Here is a 14,845-nt window from a genome sequence, read left to right as displayed (position 1 = left end):
CTCCTCTGGCCCCCCTCCAACAGGTCCATGTCTTTCCTGTGCTGAGGGCTCCAGAGCTGGACACAGGACTCCAGATGGGGTCTCACCAGAGTGGAGCAGAAGGGCAGAATCACCTCCCTTGACCTGCTGGCCATACTCTTTAATGGCTGGGTCTGACAGCGAAATGGGTCTTATATTGATAAAACTGCTTCCTCTTGAAGTTGAAAGTAAAGGATCTGGCCTTCAGCTGGTACAAACACATCCAGGCTGTGTCCCTGAATGCTCTGTTCAGAAGGCCAGAGCTGTGCACACACACTTACTGCCGTTGAGCAGGAGAATCATAAAAACTTGTTACTTCCCAGACTGTTGCACAAGAATCTCCTGCAGAAAGGTTAAAATGGATCTGTGTTTGTGGGATGTACATAAAGAGACCAGTAACAAAATCCCATTATTAATATTTCATCCCTCTGGTGTTTATAATCATCAGGCAAATGCTAATCTTCCTCATAAGATCGCAGTAATTATAGTACTTTTTTCCATTGTGACTTAAGATAGGGCACTGATGATACTTTTTTTTCTGTCCTACAGAAAACTCTTCCAGTTTTCCCTGCAGCTGGGCAATCCCAAATCAAAGTAATAAATCTAGGAACTGATGGTGCAACAGTTCAGTTTGAACCTCAGCTGAAGACTGTGAATTTAACATCTATGGATTACGTAAGTAAGGGGAGATGGGGAATAGCAAGTTAAAAAGGGGTTCTATTGGAGTAAGTCAAAGTGGTTCTTAACTAATGTTTCAAAATTGATTATTTTCTAGGTTTTTCTTTTTTAATCTATTAAAGATTGTTTTGTTTTGTGGCATGAATTGTTACTGAAAACACAGTGAAGAAACAGTAACTATTTCAATAGTCTAAGTAATACTAGTTTGTTTCGGCAAGAGTTGTTTTTAAGAAACTTAATAGTGATTTGAACTAAGTGAAAACTTCACTCTTGCTAAAAAGGTGTGATTTATTTTATTTTTTTTAACAGCGAGAACACTCCTTCCTTCAAAAAAAGTCCATTCAACTCTAGTAAATCACTGTACTTACTGATATAACCATGGTGCATATGTGAATATGAGGGATGTAAAATGCTCCACACTCTGCTATAGACATTTTATAATCTAGATGGTTTGGATTATAAAATCCTTTTTATAATCCCATAAAATGAGTTATTTTAGTACTACATTAACGCGTTTATTGATGTTCTATGTATTTTATGCTGATGAAATATATTTAGAACATTTAAATCATGTCCTGGTAATAGTCCCTCCTGTTATGCTGAAACCATAAAGATTCAGCTTGCATTTGCATCTCTTAGGAGGCCTTGCTATTTAGGAAATGCTACATCTTACGTTATGCTAGTTCTGGCTCTGTAGCTAAACAAAATTGTACTTGGTGTTGGTGGTAAGCCTGATTTATCCGGAGCAGGAGATACACAGGAAAATAACAGCTATTCCATAATGCTTGCAGGAAGCTCACGTTACTTTGAAGCTTGTGTAACAAAAGAAATCAATAAAAAAGAATGATCAAATGAAATTAGTGCTTGATGTAGAAAACATAACAAAAATGAAAGTTTGGAGATACTCGCAATGCCTAGCACTTCAGAAGTAACATATGTGTAACTTTCTGATCCCCACCCCAGGGTCCATAACACTCCCTCAAAGGTGTAGACAAATAACAAATACATTGTTGTACGGAAATATTTAGTAATTCATTTGTCTTTGTAGACGGACTACATGACATTTGAGACTTCTCAGCTCCAATCATTAAATGTAATTTCTGGAAATAACAGTACAATGAAACCTATCAACTTGCCAGGGGGACAACGTCACACCATTGAAATTAAAAATACTGAGTCCGGCATCGTTGCTGAATGGGTAAGCCTGCTTGACGCCCAAGACATACATTAATGTCTTGGCAACTATGCACATGGAGTGTGTGAAGCTGAGAGGACATGCTCCAGGCTGTTTTTTTCCTGTTGTCTTGTTTTCTGTCTCTCCAACTCTTTGTAGTACCAGTGGGACTGGTGAACTGTAGAGAGCAGGGCAGGAAGCCCACGGAGGGTGGAAGCATGGGCAGGCAGCCTGGGCGGAATACAGAGAAATTGTCCAAGCAGCTGGGGATCAAGTTAGGAAAGCTAAAGTCCAAACAGAATTAAATCTGGATGGAGATATCAAGGGCAACAAGATAAAGCCTCTGTAGACATGTTGGTGATAGAAGGAAGAGCACAGAAAATGTAGGCCCTCTCTGGAAAGAAACATGAGACCTGGTTACCTGGGATATGGAGAAGGTACTGAATGACTTTTTTTGCCTCAGTCTTCACTAGCAAGTGCTCCAGCCACACCAACCAAATTGCAAAAGGCAAAGGCAGGGATTGAGAGAATGAAGAACTCCCCACTGTAGAGGATCAAGTTGGAGGCCATCTAAGGAACATGAAGGTGCACAAGTCCATGGGACCTGATAAGATGCACCTGTAGGTCCCGAGGGAAGTAGCAGATGAAGTTGATAAGCCACTATCCATCATACTTGAGAAGTCGTTGCAGGCTGGTGAAGTTACCACTGACTAGGAAAGGGGAAATGTAACCCTCATTTTTAAAAAGGGGGAAAAGGAAGACCCAGGAAACTACAGGCCAGTAAGCTTCACTTCTGTGCCCAGCAAGGTCATGGAGCAGATCCTCTTGGACACTATGCCAAGGTAAATGGAAAATAAGGAGATGACTGATGGCAACAAACATAGCTTCATAAAGGGCAAATTGTGCCTGACAAATTTGGTGGCCTTCTACCATAGAATTAATGTGCTGGTGGATAAGAGAAGAGCAACTGACATCATCTATCTGGACTTGTGCAAAGTATTTGACACTGTCCTGCATGACATCCTTGTCTCTACGTTGGATATGTGGATTTGAGAGGTGGACCACTCAGCAGATAAGGAATTGGCTGGATGGTTGCACCAAAGAGGTGCAAGTGAAGACCAGTGACAGTGGCAACAAGTGGTGTTCCTCAGGGGTTGGTATTGGGATCAGTGCTCTTTAATATCTTTCTTGGTAACATGGACAATAGGACTGAGGGCACCTCAGCATATTTGCCAATGAGTCCAAGCTGTGTGATGTGGTTGATACACTGGAGGGAAGGGATGTCATCCATAAGGACCTTGATAGGCTTGAGAGGTGGGACCATGTAAACCTCATGAAGCTCAACAAGGCCAAGTGCAAGGTCCTGCACATGGGTTGGGGAAATCTCCAGTATCAATATAGACTGGAGGATGAAGGGATTAAGAACAGCCTTGTGAAGGACTTGGGAATATTGGTGGATGAAAAACTGGACATGAGACAGCAAGTTGTGCTTGCAGCCCAGAAGGCCAAGCATATCCTGGGCTGCATAACAAGAAGTGTGGCCGGCAGGTCGAGGGAAGTGATTCTCCCCCTCCGCTCTGCTCTCATGAGACCCTGCTTGGAGTACTGTGTTCAGCTCTGGGCTTCCTAGCATAAGGACATGGACTTGCTAAAGCAAGTCTAGAGAAGGGCCATGAAGACAATCAGAGGGCAGGAGCAACTCTCCTATGACGACAGGCTGAGAGAGTTGGGTTTCTTCATACTGGAGAAGAGAAGACTGTGGGGAGACATTATAGAAGCCTTCCAGTACCTAAAGGCAACCTACAGGAAGGCTGGAAAGGGACTTTTTAGAAGGGTGTGTAGTGATAGGACAAGGGGTAATGGCTTTAAACTGAAAGAGTATAGATCAGATAGAGTTTAGATCAGATAAAAGGAAGAAATTCTTCCCCATGAGGGTGGTGAGGCACTGGAAAAGGCTGCCCAGAGAAGCTGTGGGTGCCCCATCCCTGGAAGTGTTCAGGGTCAAGTTGGATGGGGCTTTGAGCAACCTGGTCTAGTTGGAGATGTCCCTGCCCATGGCAGAGGGGGTTGGAACTAGATGATCTTTAATGGTCCTTTCCCGTTCAATCCATCCTATGATGTGGTATGGTTTGTTGTTTTGTTTAGTTTGTTTTTTGTTTTGTTTTGTTTGTTTGTTTGATTAAAAAAAAGGTAAAAAAAATACCAACTTGGTATTCAACTTGACAATTACCCTTTCACCAAAACTTAAATGTGTGGTTATACAGTATTTTCTAGTAGATATGTATCCTAGTAGGATCCTAAAAGGGAAGGTCTGGAGTCTTGTTCTGAAGCATCTGTTAATTCTCACTGTGATGTAATAGTGCACATTGAAGTTGTTCACTGATACCAATGAAGTATCTTGATAATGGTCTCTTCCACCAGCTGGATGACAATGTCACATCAAAACCAGAAGAAGGAAATAATCTTATCAGGTAGAGTTTGTTTTGCTCCTAAATTTTGGCAGTAGTGTGACTGTCTCTTCAGTCTGTCTCTTGGGTGGACTCCTCTTGCTTAACATGGTTTGCTGTGCTGTAGGACCTCTACACTTGCTGGACACTTCCCTTGATGTTTAGGGGATATAGGAACTTGCGGGGTATAACTTATCTAAACTATCTTGCATAACTGCTTTGGGTATAATTCAGATAAAATTGGAAGTATATGTTTTGCTGCATTGTCTAGATTTTTTTGTTCATTGACAACCAGCCCGGATTGCATGTCTATACCCCATTTTTAATCTTGGGTAAGAAGTGTTGTACTGCTTCTCTGCTGTTCCTCTACATCTTCCATTTGCAGATGCATTTATTGATGGTTGTAGTAGAGACTTGCTTTTGACATCCTCCTAAGCAGGCCGTGGGCTGATGTGGGTCTAGTTTGCTTTTTGCATTAGATACACTTCAAGAGATTTGGAGTTCTTTCAAAAATGTTAACTGGCAAAAATGAAAGGGGAAGACCTGATGCTTGTTGTGCTGCCAGTATAGTATTACAAGTAAAACCTGTATTCTTTGACTTATGCATATTTTTTTTTTTTAGTATTTAATCACTCTTTAGCATTTAATCACTCTTGCATTTTAAAGGTTCATAAACAACTTGCCTTATACTATCAATGTCACTATGGGTGACACTTCTTTTGGAACACTGATGACTCTTTCTGCCAGTAATTACAGCCTCTTAGCAGGAGGAAGGTAAGGTACCCTAATCTGACCACTTAAAGATGTACTTGTCCTTGGGAAAAGGACATAGAACTCTCTTATTTTATATAATACCCACAAATGTCTATACCTATGGTCTGAACTGTGCTTTTTTTTTTTTTCTTTCAGAAAAGAGAACATAATGGCTATTATAAATTCAAACACTTGTTCAGTTACTTCAAACAAATTTGGATTTGGCAGTGCCTATACAATTGTAATTAATGGGGTGAGTTGCCAGTGCTGTTGGATGGGTAGTGTAGAATTACTTTTCATGTCAGTATTTTCTTTAATTAAAAAAAAACCACTTGCAGAATTCTCTCTCTTACCCTTAATTGCACATATGGTATGCAATGCAGGTATGTTAAACAGAACACAAAGCTCTTGTTAACTATAATGATGGGTATGATAATAACATAATGCAAGAATTCATGTTCATCATTAATGGCCTTAAATCTTCAGCCATTTTTGACACTAAGGATTTGCATGAAATCTGTTGTAAAGTAACTAATACTTCATAACTAGGTATGCAGTGCTTCATATATAATATTTATCTTATATATATATATAATCATATATAATATTTATCTTTATCAGGAACTTTGTGTATAGATGATTATAGAGTTGGTATAGAACTGTTTAGAGTGCCTTTAGTGTGCAGACTCTTTATCACTGCTCCTAATGTGCTATTTTAATTTCTAGTGTACTGGAAACACACTTGATGTAATATATTCTGAAGATATCCCACCCAATACAGTCCATATGGCTTGGCAGATCCCTCAGTATTTTCTTCTTACATGTGCAGAAGTAGTCTTCTCTGTCACTGGACTGGAGTTTTCATACTCACAGGTAGGTTTTGCCCTTCAGAACTCTCATTGTTTTAAGAATCCTGGTACAAAGAAAGATCTTCTGTGGTCTATTGTTTTGAAGTTGTGGTTCTGTATTCCTGCTTTGTTTGAACAATTATGTCCTCCAGAGCTCCCTAGCAGGACTATAGGCTGATGCAGGTCAGCCTTGTTTCACCAGCATTTAGTCTTTTCCATGAAACTAAGACGAATTAGATAATTTGAAAATTTGACTGCCAGTCCTCAAATCTCCTCATGTGTGACTTTCCATTGAAAATAGCTGGAACTGTCCTGCTGCTATAAAACCAAATGGGAGAGCCCTCAAATATAAAATGAACAAGGACTGCCACCTTATCTCCACACAAATTTCCTCCATACAGCTTTTAGCAGCAGTTTCATTATGCACTCTTAATTCCTTTGTCTCCAATTTATCAGCTGTGTGTCTACAAACTGCAGTGATGGAAATGTTAAGATGTGGCCTGCTAGACTATGATGAACTCAATTTAGCCATGTGTGCCTGAGATGTAAAATGTGCCTGTTAGTTACACAGTGTGTACAAAGTCAAAGGTGTTATAGTTCCCATTAATCTCTTCTTCTTCAGAGCTTTTTCCATGCCTATTTAGTTCTCTAGCAATTTTAAATTAAAATATATATACATATCCTTCTCCCCCAAAAGAATCAGCATTTGTTATAATGTAAAGAATGCAGTAAACATCAGAAAATAAGTGATAGCAGTGTCTGACTAAAACATTGGTGTCTTACTTCTATTCTGTAGGCCCCATCTAACATGAAGGCAGTGCTGCAGGCAGGATGGCTGCTGACTGTGGCTGTTGGTAACATAATCGTCCTTATTGTGGCTGGAGCATCCAAACTCAGTGAGCCGGTAAGCACACAAGCAATCAGCATGCTATTGTATTGCAGCTCTAATCCAGGGGGAGTCACATTTGATAATCCTCAACCATCACTTTTGAACATCAGCATTATGCCGTATTTGCATTCATAATTGGCATTCATGAGGTTGCTGTTAGATAAGAGTGTACCAGGCAGTTGTAGAACTAGTGCTTGACTGAATAATCTTGTTAGAGTATAAAAGTAATGGAGTTATGAATCCTTATAACCTATTTGGATTAAAACTAATCTTGAAGGCTGTGACAACAGGGTGGTAACTTGTCTCCTTGAGCCTCCTCTAAAGTTTCTGTTGGACTTCTTTCCCCAGTACTTCCCCAACATATGTGTGTATGTATGTGTAAACACATGAAACTTTGAAGTGCTTTAAAAAATACTTTCTCAACAAAGGTTTCTACCACTTCTATCTGCTGTTTGTCACTCTTAACTTTTGCTCTGCCAGGTTCCTTCTCTTGCAAGCAGCAGTTTCTAGCATCTCTACAATAAATTGCTTCTCATGGTCTGGAAAGGCTGTAAGCTCCTGGGCCAGAATTCTAGACTAATAGGATTAAAACCTACCAACATTCTGTTCACTGCTAATGATGCTGCACCTGCATACCTCAGCACTGCCACAGCCCTCCTTCTGGCTCCATGGGTTTCAAACCTCATTCTTTGAAACATGAAAGTTCTGGTTCTCCCTAATGAATCAAAAGGGATACCTGAGAGAGGGAAGAGCCTGTCTTTGAAAGAGGTCTAGCAGTCCTGGTTTCAGCTAAATTAACCAGAAAAAAAAAAGGCACAAAATGGAGCTGTTGAGGCTTTTCAGGCAGGGGTAGCACTTGAAATTAGAGTTCCTGGTCTTCCTCTCTGCCCAGATTTGCAGTCAGTAAGTGGAAGCCAAGATCACTGCCAGCCTGGTTTAAAATGGGATTACCTGACCAAAAAGAGGGGCTGAGTTTCCTTTTCAGTCTTTTAGTCCACTCCCATGCATCCAGGAAAAGGGTATTGTAAAACTTCACAGCATTCAGAGAACTCTTGTTTCTTCAGAACTGCAGAAATTACCTCAATTCTGAGTTGCTTTAATATTTATTATGTACATCTAATACTTAGTCCTCTAAGTCATATGATACTTGTTATGTATGCTCACTTTCACCTTCTGAATTACCTACATTTCTTGCAAAGGGTAAAATTGTGTAATTCTTCTGAGGAACAAATGCTGATGGATAAATGATACTTTTTTTTTTCTTTTTTGGCAGTGGGCAGAGTATGTGCTGTTTGCTGCCTTGCTGTTGGCAGTCAGCATCATTTTTGCTGTCATGGCTTATTTTTATACCTATACTGATCCAAATGAGGTTGAAGCCCAGCTCGATGAGGAAGAAAAGAAACAAGGCAAAAAGGATCCAAGTGTCTATGAAAAGGAGGGTGAAAGTGTCTCTCGGATGTGAAAGGTGTATTCAAGGAGTGTTTGTAAATTATGGTATCCCATTAACTATCACTACAGTAGGAGGAATCAGGGTATTGGTAATACCGCAGAATAAATCTCTCATGGGAGAGGTCAAGAGAAACTGTTTTACCTTAAAAAGGCAGCCTCTCTTGGGAAGAAAGAGGGAAAGATAAGTCTCTCTCCTGCTGAATGTGATATCCTGAAGAAACTCCAGCACAATTTGCACTCTTAATGTACCTCAAACTTATATACCATAGCATTTAAAATACTGAAATTGCACTTGGCACTATTAGACCCTGTGAAAAGATGTATTTTTATACTGCATTTCAATTTTATATTGTGAAAGAAACACATATTGCTAAGAAATAGTAATTGAAGCCAAGCTGTCTGCATGACCCCTCTAGCCTCACTGTTACTTAAAAGCAGCAGGTCACATGTGCCTTAAATTCTTTTGTACTTCCTTATGGATAATGGGAGCGAAGCTCTGGCATTGCTCAGACTAAAATGCTGTCTGTGCTCCACGTTCACTGTAATATAATGCTTTATGTGCCTGTTAACTACCATTTAACTACTGTTATGTTTTTAATTAAATATGCTAATGAGGTGTCCACTCAGGTAAACAGACAATGGCAAATGTTTGGAATAAGCAACAGCAATAAAATTTTTGTCACAAAAGAATGCAAGTGCTGTATGAGTATGACTTACAGTTGCATGTTAACAAAACTTGATACCACCTCTCTGCTGTTTCGTCGTATGTGCTCCATCATTTGAAGCTGCTGGAACAGTGTCAGTCTTCTCTATCTTAATACACTTGTAACAACCATGAAATTTATAGTAAGGAAGACTGAATTATGGAGTGCCAGTGGTCTGTGTATTTTGGGAATTCCTGCGTTTAGATCCACATCCCACACTTTCTCTAGCAGCTGGCTTGGGCTCCCTGGCCCCTCCAGTAGCCTGGCCAGACTTACAGCTGCTTTGATACCTGGCTCCCAATACTCTTATCTAATTTTGCAGCAAGTCCAGCTTGTTTTTTTGTGAGGGACCACACAGACACACATATTCAAACAATGTGCATGTTGCTGGCGCTGCGGACACGTGAGCCTCTTCCCCTGTACTCGGCACTGGTGAGGCTGCACCTCGAACCCTGCGTTCAGTTTTGAGGTGTAGGAGAGAGTTCAGAGAAGGGTGGTAAAACTGGTGACAGGTCTGGGGCACAAGTCTGATGAGGAGCAGTTGAGGGAACTGGGCTGTTTAGCCTGGAGAAAAGGAGGCTGAGGGGAGGCCTTATCACCCTCTACAGCTACCTGAGAGGTGGCTGTAGCATGGAGTGGGTTGGTCTCTTATCCCAAGTAGCAAGTAATAGGATGATAGGAAACAGCTTCAAGTTGTGCCATGGAAGATTCAGATTGAATAACGGGAAAAAATTCTTCATGGAAAGGGTTGTCAGGCACTGGAACAGGCTGCCCAGGGAAAAGGCTGAGTGATCATCCCTGTAGGTGTTTAAAAGATGCATAGATGAGCTTATTCAGGACATGGTTAAGTGCCGGTGTTAGATTAACAGTTGGACTTGATGATTTTGAGGGTCTCTTCCAATCAAAATGATTCTATGATTCTGTGACCCCTGGTTCCCACTCCCATCACTGGCACTTAAACCTCCATGTACAAATGTGCACAGATAATGGAGTTCCTTACCCATGAAAGCAGTTAGCAATGAAGTTTGATAATGCAAGTTCAAGGTGCTCTTCACCTGCATCCCAGTTAGTTCTGTAACCCTTATTGGTCACTAAGGTCATCCAGGGAGAGCCTTTCCCATGGATTTGAGATGCTGGGTGTCCCCCCAGCCCATGGGTTGAGGGTCTCCTGGGACGGCCCCAGGAGAAGCTGAGGGTTTTGTACCAGCTTTACTTGTGGTAGGCCAGCAAGACTTTCCTTTGCCATGTAAGTTAAGCAAAATAAATTGTCTCTTAACTGTATCCCTAAAGGATAGTATCTTCTGTTTACTATTTTGCCCATAAAAAGTAAAAGGCTTATTTAGTATTATAACTTTTTTTTTCTTTTTTCCCCTTTGAAATGCAGGTTATGTGTCTATCTTTCATATCGTAAGATGTTGGAAGTTAGCACTTTTGCAAACCCACTAGTTTTTCTGCCACATGGATGGATGTGTTTTATGGGTAGAAATCTAGTAGTGCTGTAAAATTAGATGGGAAAGCTTTCTGACAAGGAGAAAACAAACTCTCCCATCCCTTCAGCCCTCTAAGGTAATATGGAGAAAGTAATATGTGATAAGATTTTACCTCATTTTCAACAGGCATTGAAGTAATTAAGGTTAAAACATCCATGTGCTTTCTCATCCATGTGAAAAAAAATCAAGGAACCTTGTGTAGACAACCTGGGAAGCCCCTGTCAGCATTGCTGTGACTGTGTCTAGACACCACATGCAGGGAATTGTGCTTTGGACTGGAATAAAGTGTTTTCACTCGCTTAATTCTGAGGATTAAAGAGGTAAAAATAACCTCTAAGTCTTACAGTGTTTAGTTTTGGATGCTGCTGTCCAGACTACCAGACTGCTGAGAAGGACTTTTGCACATTTTTTTTCTGTTACAGAAAAGATACCCCAAAATTAATTGAATTAACAGGTGGTCATTCTAACTTCAGTTCTCAAAACCAACAAAAACCTTTTAAAAAAATGCAAGGGTGGTGAATTATGAAAACCTGTTCCAGCAATCAAATCTATGCTCATGTCTGTCCAGGTAGACACAGGAATATCTGCATCTAGATGTTTCCTAATATTACAAATACACTGTACAGCCTCCATGTTTTTCATGCTGCTCATTAGCTTAACCTAATGTCACTTGACTTAAACCCGTGCAAAGTCAGATTCTCTGAACAACATTAATCTAGCCCCTGTCATTTGCTGTTCTTGAAAACAGGCCTATGAGCAGCACAATCCTTTCAAAAACTTCTCTATAGTTTTAAGTAAATGTTTACATAAAGTTGTTGGGTTTTTTTTTTAAATTCCCGAAATTAAATTCCTGGAAGCAATTTCAAGCCATCTATACACACTGTCGCTCTGCAAATTACTTTTATATTTTTCATTCATACCTTGACACAGAGCTTTAGCATAATATCACTGACCATCTTGTAGAGATTAGAATATCAACAATAAAATATCTGGGTCATGCCAGTGAAAGACAAGTTATCAAAGGGGAAGTAACAACTCCTAAAATCATACTATACTACCGGGAAGTGGTTTGGGGCAGTCAAGGATTGCCCGTTTCCAGCCTAATTCAATCACTGCTGTTCCTCCCTCCTACAGGCACCACTGCAGGACAGGATTTTGTGGAGTTTGGCACAGTACAAAGGTAACACAAGAGCCTGTAATTCAATGGACTCGCCATTATTGCTGTTAAATTTTATCACTTTCCCATGCTCATTCCTAATCTCTACATAAAATACCCAATGTTCAGAGGTGGATAACAAGTCCATGTCCTAAGGAGTTTAACAGCTGCTCTGTGTATGGGGGAGAGAGGGGACAAGGAAGGTGAGCAAAACAGTACCTGTGTTGTTCAGAGCGTAGCTATGTGCTTCCCTGAATCGGTTCAAATCACAAGTATGTTTTAAGAGGCTTCTGTAAAGATCAGTGGACACCTGTTGTTGGCACCTACTCTACCACTTGGAAGCTCACAGCAGGATCCTGGTGCAATGACTCTGTGGGAGGGTAAAGAGAGGCCATTAGGGGAAAAAAAAGTGGTAGGAAATGGGAATCGGCTTGTGACCTTTTTTGCAGAGGAGGGGCTGAGATATGTCTTTCGTAAGTGTAGAGTGTTCAGTGAAGAGCTGGGAGACAGTCCCACCCGGTGAACCCAGAAGGTTCGCAGCTAGGCCTGAGTGAGCTTGGATGAAAGGTGGGGTGAAGGCAGTGCACCCTCATGGGTGAAGCCTGTGCTGCAGCAAGCACAGTTCAACCCGAGGGAATGGCAGGAAGATGTGCCAGGGGAGGTTTAGGTTGGACATGAGGAAAAGGTTCTTCCCCCAGAGGGTGGTGGAGCACTGGAACAGGCTCCCCAGGGAGGTGTCATGGCCCCAAGCCTGACAGTGTTCAAGAAGAGACTGGACAAGCCCTCAGACACATGGTGGTATTCAATGGTGTGGAGTCTAGTTGGAGGCCAGTATCTAGTGGAGTGCCTCAGGGCACTGGGGCCAATATTATTCAATATATTCATTAACGATTTGGACGAGGGAATAGAGTGTGCTATCAGCAAGTTTGCTGATGACACTAAGCTGGGAGGAGTGGCTGACACGCCAGAAGGCTGCGCTGTCATCCAGTGGGACCTGGACAGGCTGGAGAGTTGGGCGGGGAATAACCTGATGAAATTTAACAAGGGAAAGTGTAGAGTCCTGCATCTGGGCAGGAACAACCCCAGGTTCCAGTATAGGCTGGGAAATTACATATTAGAGAGCAGTGTAGGGGAAAGGGACCTGGGGGTCCTGGTGGACAACAGGATGACCATGAGCCAGCACTGTGCCCTTGTGGCCAGGAAGGCCAATGGCATCCTGGGGTGTATTAGTAGATCGAGAGAGGTCCTCCTTCCCCTCTACTCCGCCCCGGTGAGACCACATCTGGAATATTGTGTCCAGTTCTGGGCCCCTCAGTTCAAGAAGGACAGGAAACTGCTGGAGAGGGTCCAGCACAGGGCAACGAAGATGATTAAGGGAGTGGAGCACCTGCCTTATGAAGAAAGGCTGAGGGAGCTGGGTCTCTTTAGTTTGGAGAAGAGGAGACTAAGGGGGGACCTTATTAATGTTTACAAATATATAAAGTGTGAGTGCCATGAGGATGGAGCCAGGCTCTTCTCGGTGGCAAACAATGATAGGACAAGGGGTAATGGGATCAAGCTGGAACACAAGAGGTTCCACTTAAATTTGAGAAAAAACTTCTTCTCAGTAAGGGTAACAGAGCACTGGAACAGGCTGCCCAGGGAGGTTGTGGAGTCTCCTTCTCTGGAGACATTCAAACCCGCCTGGACATGTTCCTGTGCGACCTCACTTAGGCATTCCTGCTCCAGCAGGGGGATTGGACTAGATGATCTTTTGAGGTCCCTTCCAATCCCAAACATACTGTGGTACTGTGAACTGTGGGGTTGTCCTGTGCAGGGACAGGAGTTGGACTTAATGATCCTTGTGGGTCTCTTCCAACTCAGGTCATTCTATGATTCTGTGATTTCTTGCATAGCCTGGTGACTGCTTTCTTCGGTAGCAGCTGGGCTGAACATAGCCCAGCCTTTTGTGCTTTTGTGAAGGGTCGTTTTCAACAAGATGCAGAAACCAAAGCCTTTCGGCAATGGGACAGCATGTAGAAACTGCATGTTATTATTTCCTTTGTACTGACATACCAAACACTGTTTTGATGATCTTAAGCAGTATTACAACTGTTACTGACTGTATCCTAAAGGAATCCTAACCCGTGCAGAAGGTAATCAGCTGGGCTCACCTTTGCCAGTAGATGTACTGGAAAGAAAAAGCTGGCTTTTCCTAAAATGCCAAAATGACTGTAAGACCTTCTGAGACACTCATAAGGAGATTATCTGCGGTGAAAGTGGTTCTGTCTTGGTAACACCATTGCTATATTTTTTTCTGGGGAAAAGGGGGAGTAAAAATTGAAGCTGTGGAAGCTGCATAGCTACAACTTTTCCCAAAAAATAAACCCTACCCTGAAAATAAGCCCTAGCATGATTTTTCAGGATTTTTGAGGATGCTTAAAACATAAGGCCTACTCCAAAAATAAGCCCTAGTTACAGTTCATTAAATAAGTCAATTTAAATAGTGTCTAGGCAGCTATACATGTAAAAAAGTAAGCATCTCTTGGAGTAAAATTTAATATAAGACCCTGTTTTATTTTTGGGGAAACAGAGTAAATAGGAGAATGTATGAGAATTATGCAAGAGTTAGGAGTGAAACAGAGTGAGATACTTTAACAGCGCTCGCTCTCTAGCTGCTGTTGCAACCCCTCATTTGAGCCACTTCTGCTGTTAGTAGCGATTAGAATCCCCATGAGATTAAAATGAAATCTCAGATGTCTGCTTATGTGAAATTGTGTTTGTCCTCCTCCTGTGAGACTGAGCTGACTGCAAGGTATATACCCCTGTTGAAGCTTTTTTCTATCATAGCCCATACAGGGCATTTTTACTCCAAATTGAACATCCAGTTTTTACAACTGGGAAAAATATTCAAGCCTCATAAACTTAAAAAAAATTAAAAATCAGTGTTCCTGGAGACATGCTGTGATTCCTTGGTAGTAAAAATTGGAAATGTCTTCTGTTTAAATTGGAGCCTTATTTCCTAAAGGTCTTATCTTACAAAAATGTTTCAAGCAAAGGTTAATTCAATTGGTGCAGATCCTTTAGGCTGGTACTTTACTTCAACAGAGTACCCGAGATCAGTTCTGCAACCACCTATCTGAATTAATGATATTTAATGCGTTTTTTTACTGAAGTCTGATCCCAAACATGGGGGTGGGGGCGTGTATGAGGGTATCAGTGAGGCAACACTGCTGCATGAGTTTACTGAAGCTGGAGCT

The 14,845-nt window shown here is 41.5% G+C and overlaps 1 protein-coding gene across 2 annotated transcripts in view; it reads left to right on the top strand.

Annotated features, from left to right (window-relative positions):
- The window catches only part of SLC15A1 (solute carrier family 15 member 1), a 44,191-nt gene extending 35,245 nt beyond the window's left edge, over positions 1 to 8,946 (top strand). For both annotated transcript variants that reach the window (XM_021290569.2, XM_065057546.1), the window contains 8 exons: positions 568 to 693; positions 1,745 to 1,894; positions 4,292 to 4,341; positions 4,984 to 5,091; positions 5,227 to 5,323; positions 5,797 to 5,943; positions 6,715 to 6,822; positions 8,081 to 8,946. In XM_021290569.2, the coding sequence (XP_021146244.2) occupies positions 568 to 693; positions 1,745 to 1,894; positions 4,292 to 4,341; positions 4,984 to 5,091; positions 5,227 to 5,323; positions 5,797 to 5,943; positions 6,715 to 6,822; positions 8,081 to 8,269 (975 nt within the window). In that variant the 3' untranslated portion in view covers positions 8,270 to 8,946. The remainder of the gene's footprint in view (positions 1 to 567; positions 694 to 1,744; positions 1,895 to 4,291; positions 4,342 to 4,983; positions 5,092 to 5,226; positions 5,324 to 5,796; positions 5,944 to 6,714; positions 6,823 to 8,080) is intronic.
- The last annotated feature ends 5,899 nt before the right edge of the window (positions 8,947 to 14,845 follow it).

The sequence above is a fragment of the Columba livia genome, chromosome 1, assembly GCF_036013475.1.
Source record: "Columba livia isolate bColLiv1 breed racing homer chromosome 1, bColLiv1.pat.W.v2, whole genome shotgun sequence".
Lineage (NCBI taxonomy): Eukaryota > Metazoa > Chordata > Aves > Columbiformes > Columbidae > Columba > Columba livia.
Note: the sequence above shows the minus strand (reverse complement) of the source record. Positions and strands in the feature narration are given on the sequence as shown.